Source organism: Nomascus leucogenys, chromosome 2 (genome assembly GCF_006542625.1).
Source record: "Nomascus leucogenys isolate Asia chromosome 2, Asia_NLE_v1, whole genome shotgun sequence".
Lineage (NCBI taxonomy): Eukaryota > Metazoa > Chordata > Mammalia > Primates > Hylobatidae > Nomascus > Nomascus leucogenys.
This window is the reverse complement of record NC_044382.1, coordinates 136,878,765-136,894,983: the sequence shown is the minus strand read 5'-3', so window position 1 is coordinate 136,894,983 and position 16,219 is coordinate 136,878,765. Positions and strand designations below refer to the sequence as shown.

Below are 16,219 nucleotides of genomic sequence, written 5' to 3'. Positions count from 1 at the left end.
AGACCAACATCCAAATTCAGGAAATATAGAGAACACCACAAAGATACTCCTCGAGAAGAGCAACTCCAAGACACATAATTGTCAGATTCACCAAGGTTGAAATGAAGGAAAAAATGTTACGGGCAGCTAGAGAGAAAGATCGAGTTATCCACAAAGGGAAGCCCATCAGACTAACAGCTGATCTCTCGGCAGAAACTCTACAAGCCAGAAGAGAGCGGGGGCCAATATTCAACATTCTTAAAGAAAAGAATTTTCAACCCAGAATTTCATATCCAGCCAAACTAAGCTTCATAAGTGAAGGAAAAATAAAATCCTTCACAGACAAGCAAATGCGGAGAGATTTTGTCATCACCAGGCCTGCCTTACAAGAGCTCCTGAAGGAAGCACTAAACATGGAAAGGAACAGCTGGTACCAGCCACTGCAAAAACATGCCAAATTGTAAAGACCATTGATGCTAGGAAGAAACTGCATCAACTAAAGAGCAAAATAAGCAGCTAAAATCATAATGATAGGATCAGACTCACACATAACTATATTACCCTTAAATGTAAATGGAATAATGCCCCAAGTAAAAGACAAAGACTGGCAAATTGGATTAAGAATCAAGACCAATCAGTGTGCTGTATTCAGAAGACCCATCTCACGTGCAGAGACACACATAGGCTCAAAATAAAGGGATGGAGGAAGATCTACCAACCAAATGGAAAAAAAAAAAAAAAAAAAACAGGGGTTGCAATCCTAGTCTCTGATAAAACAGACTTTAAACCAACAAAGATCAAAAGAGACAAAGAAGGCCCTTACATAATGGTATAGGGATCAATTCAACAAGAAGAGCTAACTATCCTAAATATACATGCACCCAATACTGGAGCACCCAGATTCATAAAGCAAGTCCTTAGGGACCTACAAAGAGACTTAGACCCCCAAACAATAATAATAGGAGACTTTAACACCCCACTGTCAATATTAGACAGATCAACAAGACAGAAAGTTAACAAGGATATAAAGGAATTGAACTCAGCTCTGCACCAAGCAGACCTAATAGACATCTACAGAACTCTCCACCCCAAATCAACAGAATATATATTCTTCTCAGCACCACATCACACTTATTCCAAAATTGGCCACATAGTTGGAAGTAAAGCACTCCTCAGCAAATGTAAAAGAAAAGAAATTATAACAAATGTCTCAGACCATAGTGCAATCAAATTAGAACTCAGGATTAAGAAAGTCACTCAAGGCCGGGCGCGGTGGCTCACGCTTGTAATCCCAGCACTTTGGGAGGCCGAGGCGGGCGGATCACGAGGTCAGGAGATCGAGACCACGGTGAAACCCTGTCTCTACTAAAAATACAAAAAATTAGCTGGGCGTGGTGGCGGGCGCCTGTAGTCCCAGCTACTTGGAGAGGCTGAGGCAGGAGAATGGCGTGAACTCGGGAGGCGGAGCTTGCAGTGAGCCGAGATCGCGCCACTGCACTCCAGCCTGGGCGACAGAGCGAGACTCCGTCTCAAAAAAAAAAAAAAAAAAAAAAGAAAGTCACTCAAAACTGCACTACCACATACCACATAGAAACTGAACAAACTGCTCCTGAATGACTAAAGGGTAAATAATGAAATGAAGGCAGAAATAAAGATGTTCTTTGAAACCAATGAGAACAAAGACACACCATATCAGAATCTCTGGGAAACATTTAAAGCAGTGTATAGAGGGAAATTTATAACACTAAATGCCCATAGCAGAAAGCAGGAAAGATCTAAAATCGACACCCTAACATCACAATTAAAAGAACTGGAGAAGCAACAGCAAACACATTCAAAAGGCAGCAGAAGGCAAGAAATAATTCAGATCAGAGCAGAACTGAAGAAGATAGAGACACAAAAAAAACCCTACAAAAAATCAATGAATCCAGGAGCCGGTTTTTTGAAAAGATCAACAAAATTGATAAACCACTAGCAAGACTAATAAAGAAGAAAAGAGAGAAGAATCAAATAGATGCAATAAAAAATGATAAAGGGGATACAACCACCGATCCCATGGACATGCAAACTACTATCAGAGAATACTATAAACACCTCTACGCAAATAAACTAAAAAATCGAGAAAAAATGGAAAAATTCCTAGATACATACACCCTCACAAGACTAAACCAGGAAGGAGTTGAATCTCTGAATAGACCTATAACAGGCTCTGAAATTGAGACAATAATTAATAGCCTACCAACCAAAAAAAGTGTAGGACAAGATGGGTTCACAATCGAATTCTACCAGAGGTACAAACAGGAATTGGTACCATTCCTTCTGAAACTATTTCAATCAATAGAAAAAGAGGGAATACTCCCTAACTCGTGAGGCCAGCATCATCCTGATACCAAAGCCTGGCAGAGACACAACAAAAAAAGAGAATTTTAGACCAATATCCCTGATGAACGTCGATGTAAAAATCCTCAATAAAATACTGACAAACCGAATCCAGCAGCACATCAAAAAGCTTATCCACCATGATCAAGTGGGCTTCATCCCTGGGATGCAAGGCTAGTTCAACATATGCAAACCAATAAACGTAATCCATCATATAAAGAGAACCAAAGACAAAAACCACGATTATCTCAGTAGATGCAGAAAAGGCCTTCGACAAAATTCAACAGCCGTTCATGCTAAAAACTCTCAATAAATTAGGTATTGATGGGATGTATCTCAAAATAATAAGAGCTATTTATGACAAATCCACAGCCAATATCATACTGAATGGGCAAAAACTGGAAGCATTCCCTTTGAAAACTGGCACAAGACAGGGATGCCCTCTCTCACCACTCCTATTCAACATAGTGTCGGAAATTCTGGCCAAGGCAATCAGGCAAGAGAAAGAAATAAAGGGTATTCAATTAGGAAAACAGGAAGTCAAATTGTCCCTGTTTGCAGATGACATGATTGTATATTAAGAGAAGCCCAGCATCTCAGCCCAAAATCTCCTTAAGCTGATAAGCAACTTCAGCAAAGTCTCAGGATACAAAATCAATGTGCAAAAATCACAAGCATTCCTATACACCAATAACAGAAAAACAGCCAAATCATAAGTGTTCTCCCATTCACAATTGCTACAAAGAGAATAAAATACCTAGGAATCCAACTTACAAGGGATGTGAAGGACCTCTTCAAGGAGAACTACAAACCACTGCTCAACAAAATAAAAGAGGACACAAACAAATGGAAGAACATTCCATGCTCATGGATAAGAAGAATCAATATTGTGAAAATGGCCATACTGCCCAAGGTAATGTATAGATTCAATGCCATCCCCATCAAGCTACCAATGACTTTCTTCACAGAATTGGATAAAACTACTTGAAAGTTCATATGGAACCAAAAAAGAGCCCACATTGCCAAGTCAATCCTAAGCAAAAAGAACAAAGCTGGAGGCATCACGCTACGTGACTTCAAACTATACTACAGGGCTACAGCAACCAAAACAGCATGGTACTAGTGCCAAAACAGACATACAGACCAATGGAAGAGAACAGAGCCCTCAGAAATAATACCACACATCTACAACCATCTGATCTTTGACAAACCTGACAAAAACATGAAATGGGGAAAGGATTCCCTATTTAATAAATGGTGCTGGGAAAACTGGCTAGCCATAAGTAGAAAGCTGAAACTGGATCCCTTCCTTACACCTTATACAAAAATTAATTCAAGATGGATTAAAGACTTAAATGTTAGACCTAAAACCATAAAAACCCTAGAAGAAAACCTAGGCAATACCATTCAGGACATAGGCATGGGCAAGGACTTCAGGACTAAAACACCAAAAGCAATGGCAATAAAAGTCATAATTGACAAATGGGATCTAATTAAACTAAAGAGCTTTGCACAGCAAAAGAAACTTCCATCAGAGTCAACAGGCAACCTACAGAATGGGAGAAAATTTTTACAATCTACCCATCTGACAAACGGCTAATATCTAGAATCTACAAAGAACTTAAACAAATTTACAAGAAAAAAATCAAACAACCCCATCAAAAAGTGGGCAAAGGATATGAACAGATACTTCTCAAAAGAAGACATTTATGCAGCCAACAGACACATGAAAAAATGCTCATCATCACTGGCCATCAGAGAAATGCAAATCAAAACCACACTGAGATACCATCTCACACTAGTTAAAATGGCCATCATTGAAAAGTCAGGAAACAACAGGTGCTGGAGAGGATGTGGACAAATAGGAACACTTTTGCACTGTTGGTGGGACTGTAAATTAGTTCAACCATTGTGGAAGACAGTGTGGCGATTCCTCAAGGATCTAGAACTAGAAATACCATTTGACCCATCCATCCCATTACTGGGTGTATACCCAAAGGATTATAAATCATGCTACTATAAAGACACATGCACACGTATGTTTATTGCGACACTATCCACAATAGCAAAGACTTGGAGCCAACCCAAATGTCCATCAATGATAGACTGGATTAAGAAAATGAGGCACATATACACCATGAAACACTATGCAGCCATAAAAAATGATGAGTTCATGTCCTTTGTAGGGACATGGATGAAGGTGGAAACCATCATTCTGAGCAAACTATCACAAGGACAGAAAACCAAACACCACATGTTCTCACTCATAGGTGGGAAATGAACAATGAGAACACTTGGACACAGGGTGGGGAACATCACACACCAGGGTCTGTCATGGGGTGGGGGGAGTGGGGAGGGACAGCATTAGGAGGAATACCTAATGTAAATGACAAGTTAATGGGTGCAGCACAGCAACATGGCACATGTATACATAGGTAACAAACCTGCACGCTGCGCACATGTACTCTAGAACTTAAAGTATAATAATAAAAATAATAATAAATAAGAAAAAGTAAACATTTGCCACTTTATCAGACCACAAGTTGAACTGAAAAGAACTAGGAACAGTGATAGCCTTGAAGGGCTAGCCCATTTTCCGTATACTGCCTAACTCATTTTTGTTTGATATACAAATATTATATGATAAAGGTTATTTGAAAAGTTCTATAACTTAGAGATCACCAGTGTATAAATATATTTTTCCATATTGTTCTGTGAGTTTAAAAACTTTATACAAGGTACTGGTATGTATCTATTAATCTAAAATACTGAAATATTTTCATTATGGTCCTTGCAATAGATCTTCCTCTTTCTGCACCTTCCTTCCTCATTGAAGAAGACTCTGCATAAACCATTTACATAACAGCAAATAAGTATCATTTTTCGTATTTCACTTCTATTTCATTAAGCAACCCATCTTCCTAGTTTCTTTACTAATTAGCCACTAAACCCCAGGCTTTTCTTTACAGTTCAGCGAAAATACGTGTAGCCTAAGATGTCCTAACTCCAAGGTAGGGAGAGGAGGAAGGGTAGAACTTAGTCAAAAAAGACAAGGATGCACGGAAGGATCAGAAGAAGAAATAGAAGGCTCCTAGAGTCTGCCAAGAGCCCACGTTCTGGCTCACGGGTGGGAGTGCAACCTTGCTAGGCAAGTCTTAGCTTGCAGACAGTATAAAATAAGATCAGACATGAAGAAAGTAATTCAGGTACTTTTCCATTAAACATATCTCTTCTGCAAATGTAGTCATCCCTGATAAAGTACAATTAGAGGTAGGTAGATGTGTCACAATGAAGTCAGATAACTTTCCTATTCATCATTTTGTCAGAGCTGATAAAATTTAGAACTGACCAAGTTCTCTCTCTGTGTGTTCTTGCACTCACTTTACAGGACAGTAAAACTGTCCCTGTCTCAAAATGGTAGGAAGCAGAGATTTCATAAAAGTTTTCTGAAACTACGTGCCTGAAGGGAGGAGACAGTTGCTAAACCAGCATAGAATCATAAAACTATTTTGTACTGTTAACACGCACACTTCACTCACCCAAAATATTAGTTACGAATTATCCTAAAGAAAAAAAAAAGGGTAGGAAAGCAGGTGGGTTGCCATTTTATATAGGCAGACCACACCCCATACTCTACCTGCGCCCACCACGAGGGCTCTGGGCCCACAGGCGCGGATGCAATTCAGGAGGGAGTTGGAGCGAATGCTGGTGTTGAGAAAGGCCACCACGCAGCCCAGCTTGGCGAGGCCGAACCACACGTGAACGAAGTCCGGCTCATTGCCCATCAGCAGAGCCACCGTGTCCCCCTTTTTCAGAGAGGAATGGTTCAGGAAGACATGGGCCACTCTGCTACTCCTTTTGTCTACATCCCGATAGGTGTAGATGTCTCCCTCATAGATGATGAAAGGTTTCCGAGGTTGTCTTTTGGCATGACTCAAGAATTTATCCAGCACAGTCACCAGCTCCCCTCTCTTTTCGTACTTCTTCAGCCGAATTCTAATGAGCACCACCTTCAACACGAACCAGAAGTCATCCCAAAAGTAAGGGAACAGGAGTTTCTGCACGAAGTGCAGGAGGACCATTCCAGCCCCTAGAACTGTTAGCCATGACAGAAGCATGGGGGCCACCGGGCCAGAAGACAGCTCTGATCTCAGCCCCCACCAGAGTCCTTCTCTTCCAGGCACAGCTCTCCGCGGAGACCGCAGGTCCTCTCACTACTCAGGGCTTACACCTGAAGTTCTTGTCAGCTTTTCCGGGGCGAAGCGGGGTGGGGAGGAATCCTGAGAAACAGAATCCTAAGTTTGCACCGAAAAGGTCGCCCCAAGTGGTGCTGAAGATTAAGCTTGGGTCACTGGGCGGCTGGAGAGCAGGGAGCCTCCGACTCCTGCGAGAAACCAACACAGACCCTCAGGGGTCTTGGCATCTAGAACCACAGCGCTGCGCCCTCGCCTCCCAACCGCGACAGCGGCCCTTGCCCTGCAAGTTCCCCAGGACTTTCCAGCCCTCTTCTCTATGAGGGCTGAGTCAGTCCTCCCTGCTTCTGCGACCCTAAACAAACCTCACCACCCTCAGAAGAAGGTCCAGGGACAGAAGCTTTTCTCCTCTCAGGTAGTCTTTCCCGGGATCTTGAGTTGGAGGCTGAATTCGAGCTGGGAGAAGCTGGGATGATGATGACTGAGAAGCGCAGCGATTTACAGTCTCTACGCACCAGAAACCGCGCAGGGGCTCAGGACCACGCCTCGACCCGTGGCCGCAGGGCCAGAGGGTTCCAGGGCTCCTGAGCGCCGCCCCCGTCCTGCCCCGCTCAGCCCCGCCCAGTCCCTCGGACGCAACGGGTCTCGGAGAACTGCTCCTTGGTGACCCACGCGCCCGCTGGAAGGGGCTGCCCCTACCCCAGCCGCAGCTCGCACTCCCAGTGTCGTTAGGCTGGCCTAGTGTATCTCTCCTCCGAACCGCGGCGGGAGTGTTGCTGCCCACCTTGGGTCTCCAGGCTCAGGGCCAACCACATCCCCTGGCGTGCTGCAGCCGGAACAGCCTTGGCCCCGCCCCCAGCTTCTCCCTGGGCGCGCGTCCGGCCACCTAGGGAAGTGTGGCGCACCGACCTGCTCACACCCCAGGGAGGAGGCCCGCCACTGGCGTCTCTGGCGGGGAAGAATGTGACAGCCCCGTGGGGGGAAACCCAGGGATCTGGAAGGCTTGGGGTCACAGGAGAACTAGGGTTGCTGGAATTGGGCGGCGCGGGGGCCCTGGCGAGGCTGATAAGGTAGAACAGTGTCGCACAAAGGTCATCCATTGAACCAATTAATAACTAGAAAATGGAAAGAAAAGAACAAACATCAAAGAAACTGCAGAGAGAGAGAGGCAGGGAGGGAGGGAGGGAGGGAAGGAATATTTAGGAACTGGACAGATCCAATAATATTTTGTAAGAAAGAAAGGAATATTTGGACACACCACAAAATTGTACTGTTCTTTACAAATAGTATTTTTGAAAACATGTTGATAGGTTGGTTTTTACATTTATATTAGAACTCTATCGTTAGAGGGCCAAGACAGTGCATTTTACAAAATGTGGCAACAATATTGATTGATTTGAGAGCTTCAGTCGATATTCATATTTAAAAATAAAAACAAAGTTTATAATGCTATTTTCAGTCCTTAAAAGTAACAAGATTCCCCCCTCCCTGAGACAGATAATTTAAAGAATTACGTCTTCAAACTAAGGATTCTAAAGGGCGTGGGAAGGTGGAATGGAGAAGTAACAAGTTAGTGGAATGGATAACAAAATTTTATACGAAGATGAAATTTTACTAAAGATCAAAAAACTAAACATTTCGTTACACTTTTTTTCTAGCAGACACCATCATCCCAGCTGTCTGCTTTTAAGTGAGTATAAATGGTCAATTGCATGTGTTAAAATAGTTAAGGATGGCCTCACCTTGTCAGGTGTTTCTCTCTTCTGCCTCATGTTCTGCAGATGGATTCTGGCTAACCTCAGATTCTGTAATAAAAGAAAAACTGATAATTCCAAAGACGAGCACCAGTTTATTAATCTGAAAATGATTACTTTGAAGTCACAGTGAAGAGCTCTTAAAGCCAAAGGAACATAGGCTCTTGAAGCCCTTTTCTGTAAATGACAAAAAAAATGCTTTCTAAATTTACTCAGAAGCTCTGATCTTTTCGATTCAGAAGTATCTTTTTAATTAAGAAAATAGTATCAAGTAGTTTGTAACTTAAAACGTTAGTTTACAACTTGAAAAGCATCTTTGACATTCTATTGTTTTCTCTTCTAGCTTTAGTCTAATGAAGTCACCTCCAAATAACAACATTTAAAGAGCACAAAAGAATATGGAGCAGTTGGTCTCAGACTTCTGTAGTTTTAATGAGTAAAATCTGTCCTTCTCCAGTGGAAAAAATTAATACAGAAAGATAGGTGTGGCATTTCTTTTATTTTGCTACACTTATTTTTCTTATCGTGGACATTCTAATACCATCCTAAGGGATGGAACTAAATTTTTAGCAACTACAGATACAATGAATCTAGAATATATTCAGCACCATAAATGTGAGCTTGTTTGACTTATTAGGAAGAACTACAAGTAAGTATATGTTGGGCCAGACTTTGTAGTAACCCAAACCAGTTTTATGCCTGAAATCTCACCATGGAAGAGGTAATCAATGAAAAATCTTGGGACAGTTAACAGTATTGTGTATATTCCTATATTAGCCCATGTATCTGTTTCTATTTTGTCCAGAAATTTTGCATTCGCTTTCCAATGCTACCAAAAGCAGCTAAGTAAAATAGATACACTTTTTAGCTACAATAGTTTAAGAATTTTGAAATGGGAGAAATATAGCAAGAGTTAGTTGCAAGTGAGTAAATCTATCATTTAACTAAAATAAAGAGAAATAAACACATAGAAATAGTCTAGACATTCCTGCTAACATTACTTTTAACTAGGAACAGTGTGATATTTCTCTGCTTCTCCTTTAGAAAATAGAAAGACTGTATGTTTTTCTTTAATGTTATTTGAAAATAAAAATATTGTGACTAAATGAAAATCAATGCCCAAAAAAAGTTTATTTTTAATCTACATATGGTCTCCTCAACCTCTTCTTCATTTCTGATTTGACTTTCCTCTTTAACCCACTACCAACCACCTTTGCACCCTCAGTTCTATGGAGGACGAATTGTTTAGTGAGTAGATCAAAGTAAGACTGAACAAATAACAATATATGACAGACATGGAGCCCACAGGATTTTGCCACTGTAACCTAAGAATTCTGACTCTTTGCTGTCAAATCACTTGTTTTCATAAGTCTTCAGATGCAATTCTATAGCAGTCATCATTTGGGTTATGGGAGGTTTGAGTGAAAACCAAGAAATTTAGAAACATGCCAAACAATCCTGGGTTGGTGGCTAAACATCATGATGAGTGCTTACAATGGGCCAAGAAGCTCTGACGATCTAGACAGCAGCTGGGCTTGGGAAAGGAGATGGCAGTGAAGTGACTGAGGGAGTTGGATGGCTCTAAAAATGAATGGGAGAATGCTGGATGCAGGAGTCATCCACTTTACAATTCTTCCTGGGAACAGGGTTTTTAATTACTGCTTTTAGGATCTGATAATAACTTCGGTTTTCATGGGAAGCTTACTCTTCCTATAATCTAATGTTTATTTGTATTAATGAATAATCATTGCCCACAATAGCATTCAACACAAGGACTCACGAAGCAAACCGAATATTAAAAATAAGAGGCGTGCACACAGCCTCATTCACTGATATCACAGCAGTCTGAGATCCAACTGCAAGGCAGCAGCAAGGCTGGGGGAGGGGCATCCGCCATTGCTGAGGCTTGAATAGGTAAACAAAGTGGCTAGGAAGCTCAAACTGGGTGGAGCCCACCTCAGCTCAACCAGGCCTGCCTGCCTCTGTAGACTCCACCTTTGAGGGCAGGGCATAGCTGAACAAAAGGCAGCAGACACTTCTGCAGACTTAAGCGGCCCCATCTGACAGCTTTGAAGAGAGTAGTGGTTCTCCCAGCACAGAGTTTGAGATCTGAGAATGGACAGACAGCCTCCTCAAATGGGTCCCTGACCCCGAGTAGCCTAACTGGGATGCAACTCCCAGTAGGGGCCGACTGACACCTCATACAACCGGGTGCCCCTCTGAGATGAAGTTTCCAGAGGAAGGGTCAGGCAGCAACAATTGCCATTCTGCAATATTTGCTGTTCAGCAGCCTCTGCTGGTGATACCCAGGCAAACAGGGTCTGGAGTGGACCTCCAGCAATCTCCAACAGACCTGCAGCTGAGGGTCCTGACTGTTAGAAGGAAAACTAACAAACGGAAAGCACATCCACACCATAACCCCATCTGTACATCACCATCATCAAAGACCGAAGGTAGATAAAACCACAAAGATGGGGGGAACCAGAGCAGAAAAGCTGAAAATTCTAAAAATCAGAGCACCTCTTCTCCTCCAAAGGAACGCAGTGCCTCACCAGCAATGCAACAAAGTTGGACAGAGAATGACTTTGACGAATTGAGAGAAGAAGGCTTCTGATGATCGGTAATAAAAAACTTCTCTGAGCTAAAGGAGGATGTTCAAACCCATCGCAAAGAAGCTAAAAACACTGAAAAAAGATTAGACGAATGGCTAACTAGAATAAACAGCATAGAGAAGACCTCAAATGACCTGATGGAGCTGAAAACCATGGCACAAGAACTACGTGACATATGCTCAAGCTAGAGTAGCTGATTCAATCAAGTGGAAGAAAGAGTATCAGTGATTGAAGATCAAATGAATGAAATGAAGTGACAAGAGAAGTTTAGAAGAAAAAGAGTAAAAAGAAATGAACAAAACCTCCAAGAAATATGGGACTATGTGAAAAGACCAAATTTACATTTGATTGGTGTACATCAAAGTGACGGGGGAAAAAGGAACCAAGTTGGAAAACACTCTTCAGGATGTTATCCAGGAGAACTTCCGCTACCTAGCAAGGCAGGCCAACATTCAAATTCAGGAAATACAGAGAATGCCACAAAGATGCTCCTGGAGAAGGGCAACTCCAAGACACACAATTGTCAGATTCACCAAGGTTGAAATGAAGGAAAAAATGTTTGGACATTTGGGTTGGTTCCAAGTCTTTGCTATTGTGAATAGTGCTACAATAAACATACGTGTGCACATGTCTTTATAGCAGCATGATTTATAATCCTTTGGGTATATACCCAGTAATGGGATGGCTGGGTCAAATGGTATTTCTAGTTCTAGATCCCTGAGGAATCACCACACTGACTTCCACAATGGTTGAACTAGTTTACAGTCCCACCAACAATGTGAAAGTGTTCCTATTTCTCCACATCCTCTCCAGCACCTGTTGTTTCCTGACTTTTTAATGATGGCCATTCTGACTAGTGTGAGATGGTATCTCATTGTGGTTTTGATTTGCATTTCTCTGATGGCCAGTGATGATGAGCATTTTTTCATCTGCCTGTTGGCTGCATACATGTCTTCTTTTGAGAAGCGTCTTTTCATAGCCTTTGCCCACTTTTTGATGGGGTTGTTTTTTTCTTGTACATTTGTTTAAGTTCTTTGTAGATTCTGGATATTAGCCCTTTGTCAGATGAGTAGGTTGCAAAAATTTTCTCCCATTCTGTAGGTTGCCTGTTCACTCTGATGGTAGTTTCTTTTGCTGTGCAGAAGCTAGTTTAATTAGATCCCATTTGTCAATTTTGGCTTTTGTTGCCATTGCTTTTGTTGTTTTAGACACGAAGTCCTTGCCCATGCCTATGTCCTGAATGGTATTGCCTAGGTTTTGTTGTAGGGTTTTTATGGTTTTAGGTTTAACATGTAAGTCTTTAATCCATCTTGAATTAATTTTTGTATAAGATGTAAGGAAAAATATGGAATGCTTCACGAATTTGCATGTCATCCTTGCGCAGGGGCCATGCTAATCTTCTCTGTATCATTCTAATTTTAGTGTATGTGCTGCCGAAGTGAGCACAATCTGGACTATTTTCAGTCTGAAAATGTCATGAATAGAACTACAAATTTGATATTTTTGTTGTTGTTTTTGAGTTATTTTATTTTATTTTATTTTTGGCTAATGAAAGACAGAAAAAGATGGAGAAAACCTGCTACTCCATCACAGCTATAGGTCTCCAAGAAACAGTCAATGCCAGATCTTGTGGCCCCATTCGAACAACCTGAAAACTGAAATAGACTTGTGACTTGCACCTATCTCTAAAAATCAGAATATAAGGGACACATCTTCTATCAATAACATGCCAGGAGAACCTCAGGCTAGAGGACTTACCTGGGAAGGGTAGAAGCATAGTTAGAACTGGCTGCTGTCATCTGGGCACATCAGTGGTCAAAGGTTAGGTACCTGAGTGCCTCTTGAAACTCAGGACCATTTTTGAAAAGGTTCTAGAGGAAATGCTAATTAATTCAGTCACATCTTACCAGGAAATCTTATTTCTGGCACTCTGCCAGTGCCTTGGCATGACACTGGTGAACTACTGGTGATATTAAGCATACAAAGTCTGAGCTTCATGGTCACCTGATTATGTCCACCTGACTTAATGACTCACACTCTACAGAACATACCTGTCTCACCAGGCGGACCAAAGAATTTCTGTATTTGTTCTTGGCACCCAAGCACTCTAAGATCTGATCTCAGTGTACCTACAAATTGATCTTCCCACTCAGATTAAACAAGACTGCCCAATTCAACCTCCTGCCATGAACCATCACCAGCTATGTACACTCACATCTTCCCATCCTCTGTCTTCCAAGATTACACAAGAGTAAGGAATCCTAATTCATATTCTTCTCTTAGTGAACCTCTTTCAGAAATTCCAGATACTTATATAGTTCTATGCAGTAGCCACTTCCAAGCCAATAGTAAATGGAGAGAACACTGCAAGCTGAGGGGTACCTCTGGTGCTGTATTATCTAGCCTATCATTCACTTATTTGGAACACATTTGCCACATTGTAATTCTCTCCAGGCATTTATTCAGTAGACTTTCTTCATTACAACAGCTTTTATTCCTGTCACTATCATTGTGGCTATTTCAATAGCAGGCTAGGATTTAGAGAAGCTGCGTGACAAATAAAAAGGCCCAAAGCAGGTAAATCAAAGATACAAAACTACGGCCATAGGCACAACTTCTTCAGATCCCTACATATCAGACAGCCTTGGCAGGCATAAGCTACAGCTCTCATCTCTGCAGTGTTATTCTACTTGGACCTTCCACTAAAGCAAAAAGAGGTTCTGTGGCTGATGCTCAGGGTCCAAACTAACACAGCAAGAAAACATTTATCTGAAACTTTTTTCCCCTTCTTCCCAAATTTGAACCCTGGCATTATCATCCCCTCCTATTTCTGTCCCACAGAATCTCCCCTACTTGCACCTCCCTCTTCATCAGCCTCAGTATGAAGAGTAAAGAACTAGGAGATATGGCATGATAACCCTGTTCTAACATAACTACAATGGCCAGTTACATTATCATGGGGAGAGTCGAAGGAACATGGGTCTGCCTTAGGCATATTATAGTTTCTTGACTTCACTGAGTCAACAGAGTCTTTCTTTAGCAAAAAAGCACCTATTTATCAATGGAGCAATGTTACCTGATACTTTAAGTACTCTTAGCCCTCCTGTGAGAGAAATATCACTGCTGGGACCCATTTTTGGGCTTTTTTACTAGAAGTGCTGCAGGTGCCAACATCTGTAAATTGGAATATGCCAATCTTTCAACTTTTGCAGCGGTCATCCCCCACTGACTTTCAGGCTTGATTGATCTTTAAATCACCACGGTGCCAAAGATCTATTTGATGAATGACAAATGCATCAGAATTTAATTCATGAAAAGATAATTTGCTGAACTATTGAGAACATTGTTAATGGTTTATTTTTACTTTAGCATCTCTCTGTATTGCCACTCATAACTCAGGGCTACCCTTGTATCTTTCAGAGGTAGTCAAACACTAAAATGAGGGTAAGACAATTAATTGGGCAGTGCTGCTACCAGAGGCAGGGAAGGGGTAGACTCAAATGCAGGACAGAAAGTTTAAGAGGCAGTCTACCATTTGAATATAGAGCAGGAGGCACAGCACAGAGACAAGGGTAGATGGTGGAGCAGAAGATGTAGAAGGTAGGGAACTCATTTAGCAAAATAGAAACTTTCCAAATATCCCATTTTTCATCACAGGCATGATGCTTCGCATATTTTCTCATGTTGAATTAGGAGAAGGGTTGGATAAGCTTACAGATTATGTAGACTCATTGTGGAGGTAGGATAAGAAAGGGATTGACAAGTCTTCACGAGGACTTTTTTTCCTCAAAACTTGTTAATTATTTAATTATTTAATAATGCATTTGAGGATTATTAGATGAGCTGAATAGGTTTTAGAAGATAGAATAAAGGGGTTGAAATAGACAAATTACTTCTTTACTATGATTTCTGATTTATGTAAAGCAACAGGCTTGAGAGTAATCCAGTGTTCACTTGCTTCAGTAGTTTATTTTCTGCTTTTAGCAAAGCTGGAAGATTATTTTCTGATGTGCTCTTATCATTCTGTCACCCAGGCTGGAGTGCAGTGCCAAGATCTCAGCTCACTACCACCTCTACTTCCCTGGGCTCAGGTGATCCTCCTACCTCAGCCTCTTGAATAGCTGGGACTATAGGCATGGGCCACCACACCTGGCTAGTTTTTGTATCTTTTGTATTTTTGGAGGGACAGGGTTTTACCATGCTGCCCAGGCTGGTCTTAAACTCCTGGACTCAAGAGATCCACCCACCTTGGCCTCGCAAAGTGCTAGGATTACAAGCATGAGCTTCTTCGCAGACCTGGGTCGCAGAAGATTTTGCAGAAAAATTTATACTTTTTTACTAGATCAAAAATAGAGATTCATCAACATACACATACAGGAGTATCTACCACAGAAGCATTCACAGTAGTATATAGATTACTTTTGTTTGTTTATTTTAAATGTATGACAAGGTAAATAAATCAGAATTAGCATATATAGGCGTGTATGTATATTTTAATATTTAATATCCAATAAGAAATATTATTACTAATAACATTTAAGTGTTCTTTAGATTACTACATTTCTTATAAATGTTGTCTTTTTAACAACTTTATTGACATGTTTTATATATATTATCATAATATAAAAACTACACATATTGAAAGTGTATAGTTTAGTTTTGATATATGTACATGCATATGAACCAATCACCACAATCAGGATAATGGATGTATCCATCACCTCCTGAAGTTTCCTCACTTTATAATACCTCTCTGCCACATCTGTTCCACCCTGTTACTAAGCAAATCCTGACAGTGCTTTCTGTCACTATAGATTAGTTTGCATGTTCTAGATTTCCATATAAATGAATCATATAATATGCACTCCTCCTTTTGCTTTGTCTGGCTTCTTTGGCTCAGCATATTTATTTTCAGATTCATCTACGTTGTAACTGTAGAAAGAGTTTATTTCTTTATGTTGATAAGTTATATTCCATTGAATGGATACACCATAATTTATCTGTTGATTCACGTTTCAGTGGCATTTGAGTCATTTCCCAGTTTGCCTATTAAACGTAAAGTTTCTATGGACAGACGCGGTGCCTCATGCCTGTAATTCCAGCACTTTGGGAGGCCAGGGCGGGCAGATCACTTGAGGTCAGGAGTTTGAGACCAGCCTGACCAACATGGTGAAACACTGTCTCAACTAAAAATACAAAAATTAGTCGGGCATGGTAGTGGGCACCTGTAATCCCAGCAACTTGGGAGGCTGAGGCATGAGGATTGCTTGAACCCAGGAGGCAGAAGTTGCAGTGAGCCGAG

At 41.2% G+C, this 16,219-nt stretch overlaps 1 protein-coding gene and 1 non-coding gene across 3 annotated transcripts in view; both read right to left on the bottom strand.

Annotated features, from left to right (window-relative positions):
• SLC27A6 (solute carrier family 27 member 6) overlaps positions 1 to 7,486 on the bottom strand; it is a 74,671-nt gene extending 67,185 nt beyond the window's left edge. Inside the window, exons 1-2 of one of the 2 annotated variants that reach the window (XM_012505286.2) lie at positions 6,917 to 7,486; positions 5,996 to 6,742 (exon numbers count right to left, since the gene is read on the bottom strand). In XM_012505286.2, the coding sequence (XP_012360740.2) occupies positions 5,996 to 6,476 (481 nt within the window). In that variant the 5' untranslated portion in view covers positions 6,477 to 6,742; positions 6,917 to 7,486. Of the gene's footprint in view, positions 1 to 5,995 lie in introns of both variants that reach the window. The other variant, XM_030818411.1, reaches the window with a different exon arrangement.
• Positions 7,487 to 12,256: 4,770 nt separating this feature from the next.
• LOC115832079 lies at positions 12,257 to 12,363 on the bottom strand. Its single transcript, XR_004027546.1, has one exon. It is a non-coding gene; the product is annotated as a U6 spliceosomal RNA (small nuclear RNA).
• Positions 12,364 to 16,219: the final 3,856 nt, after the last annotated feature.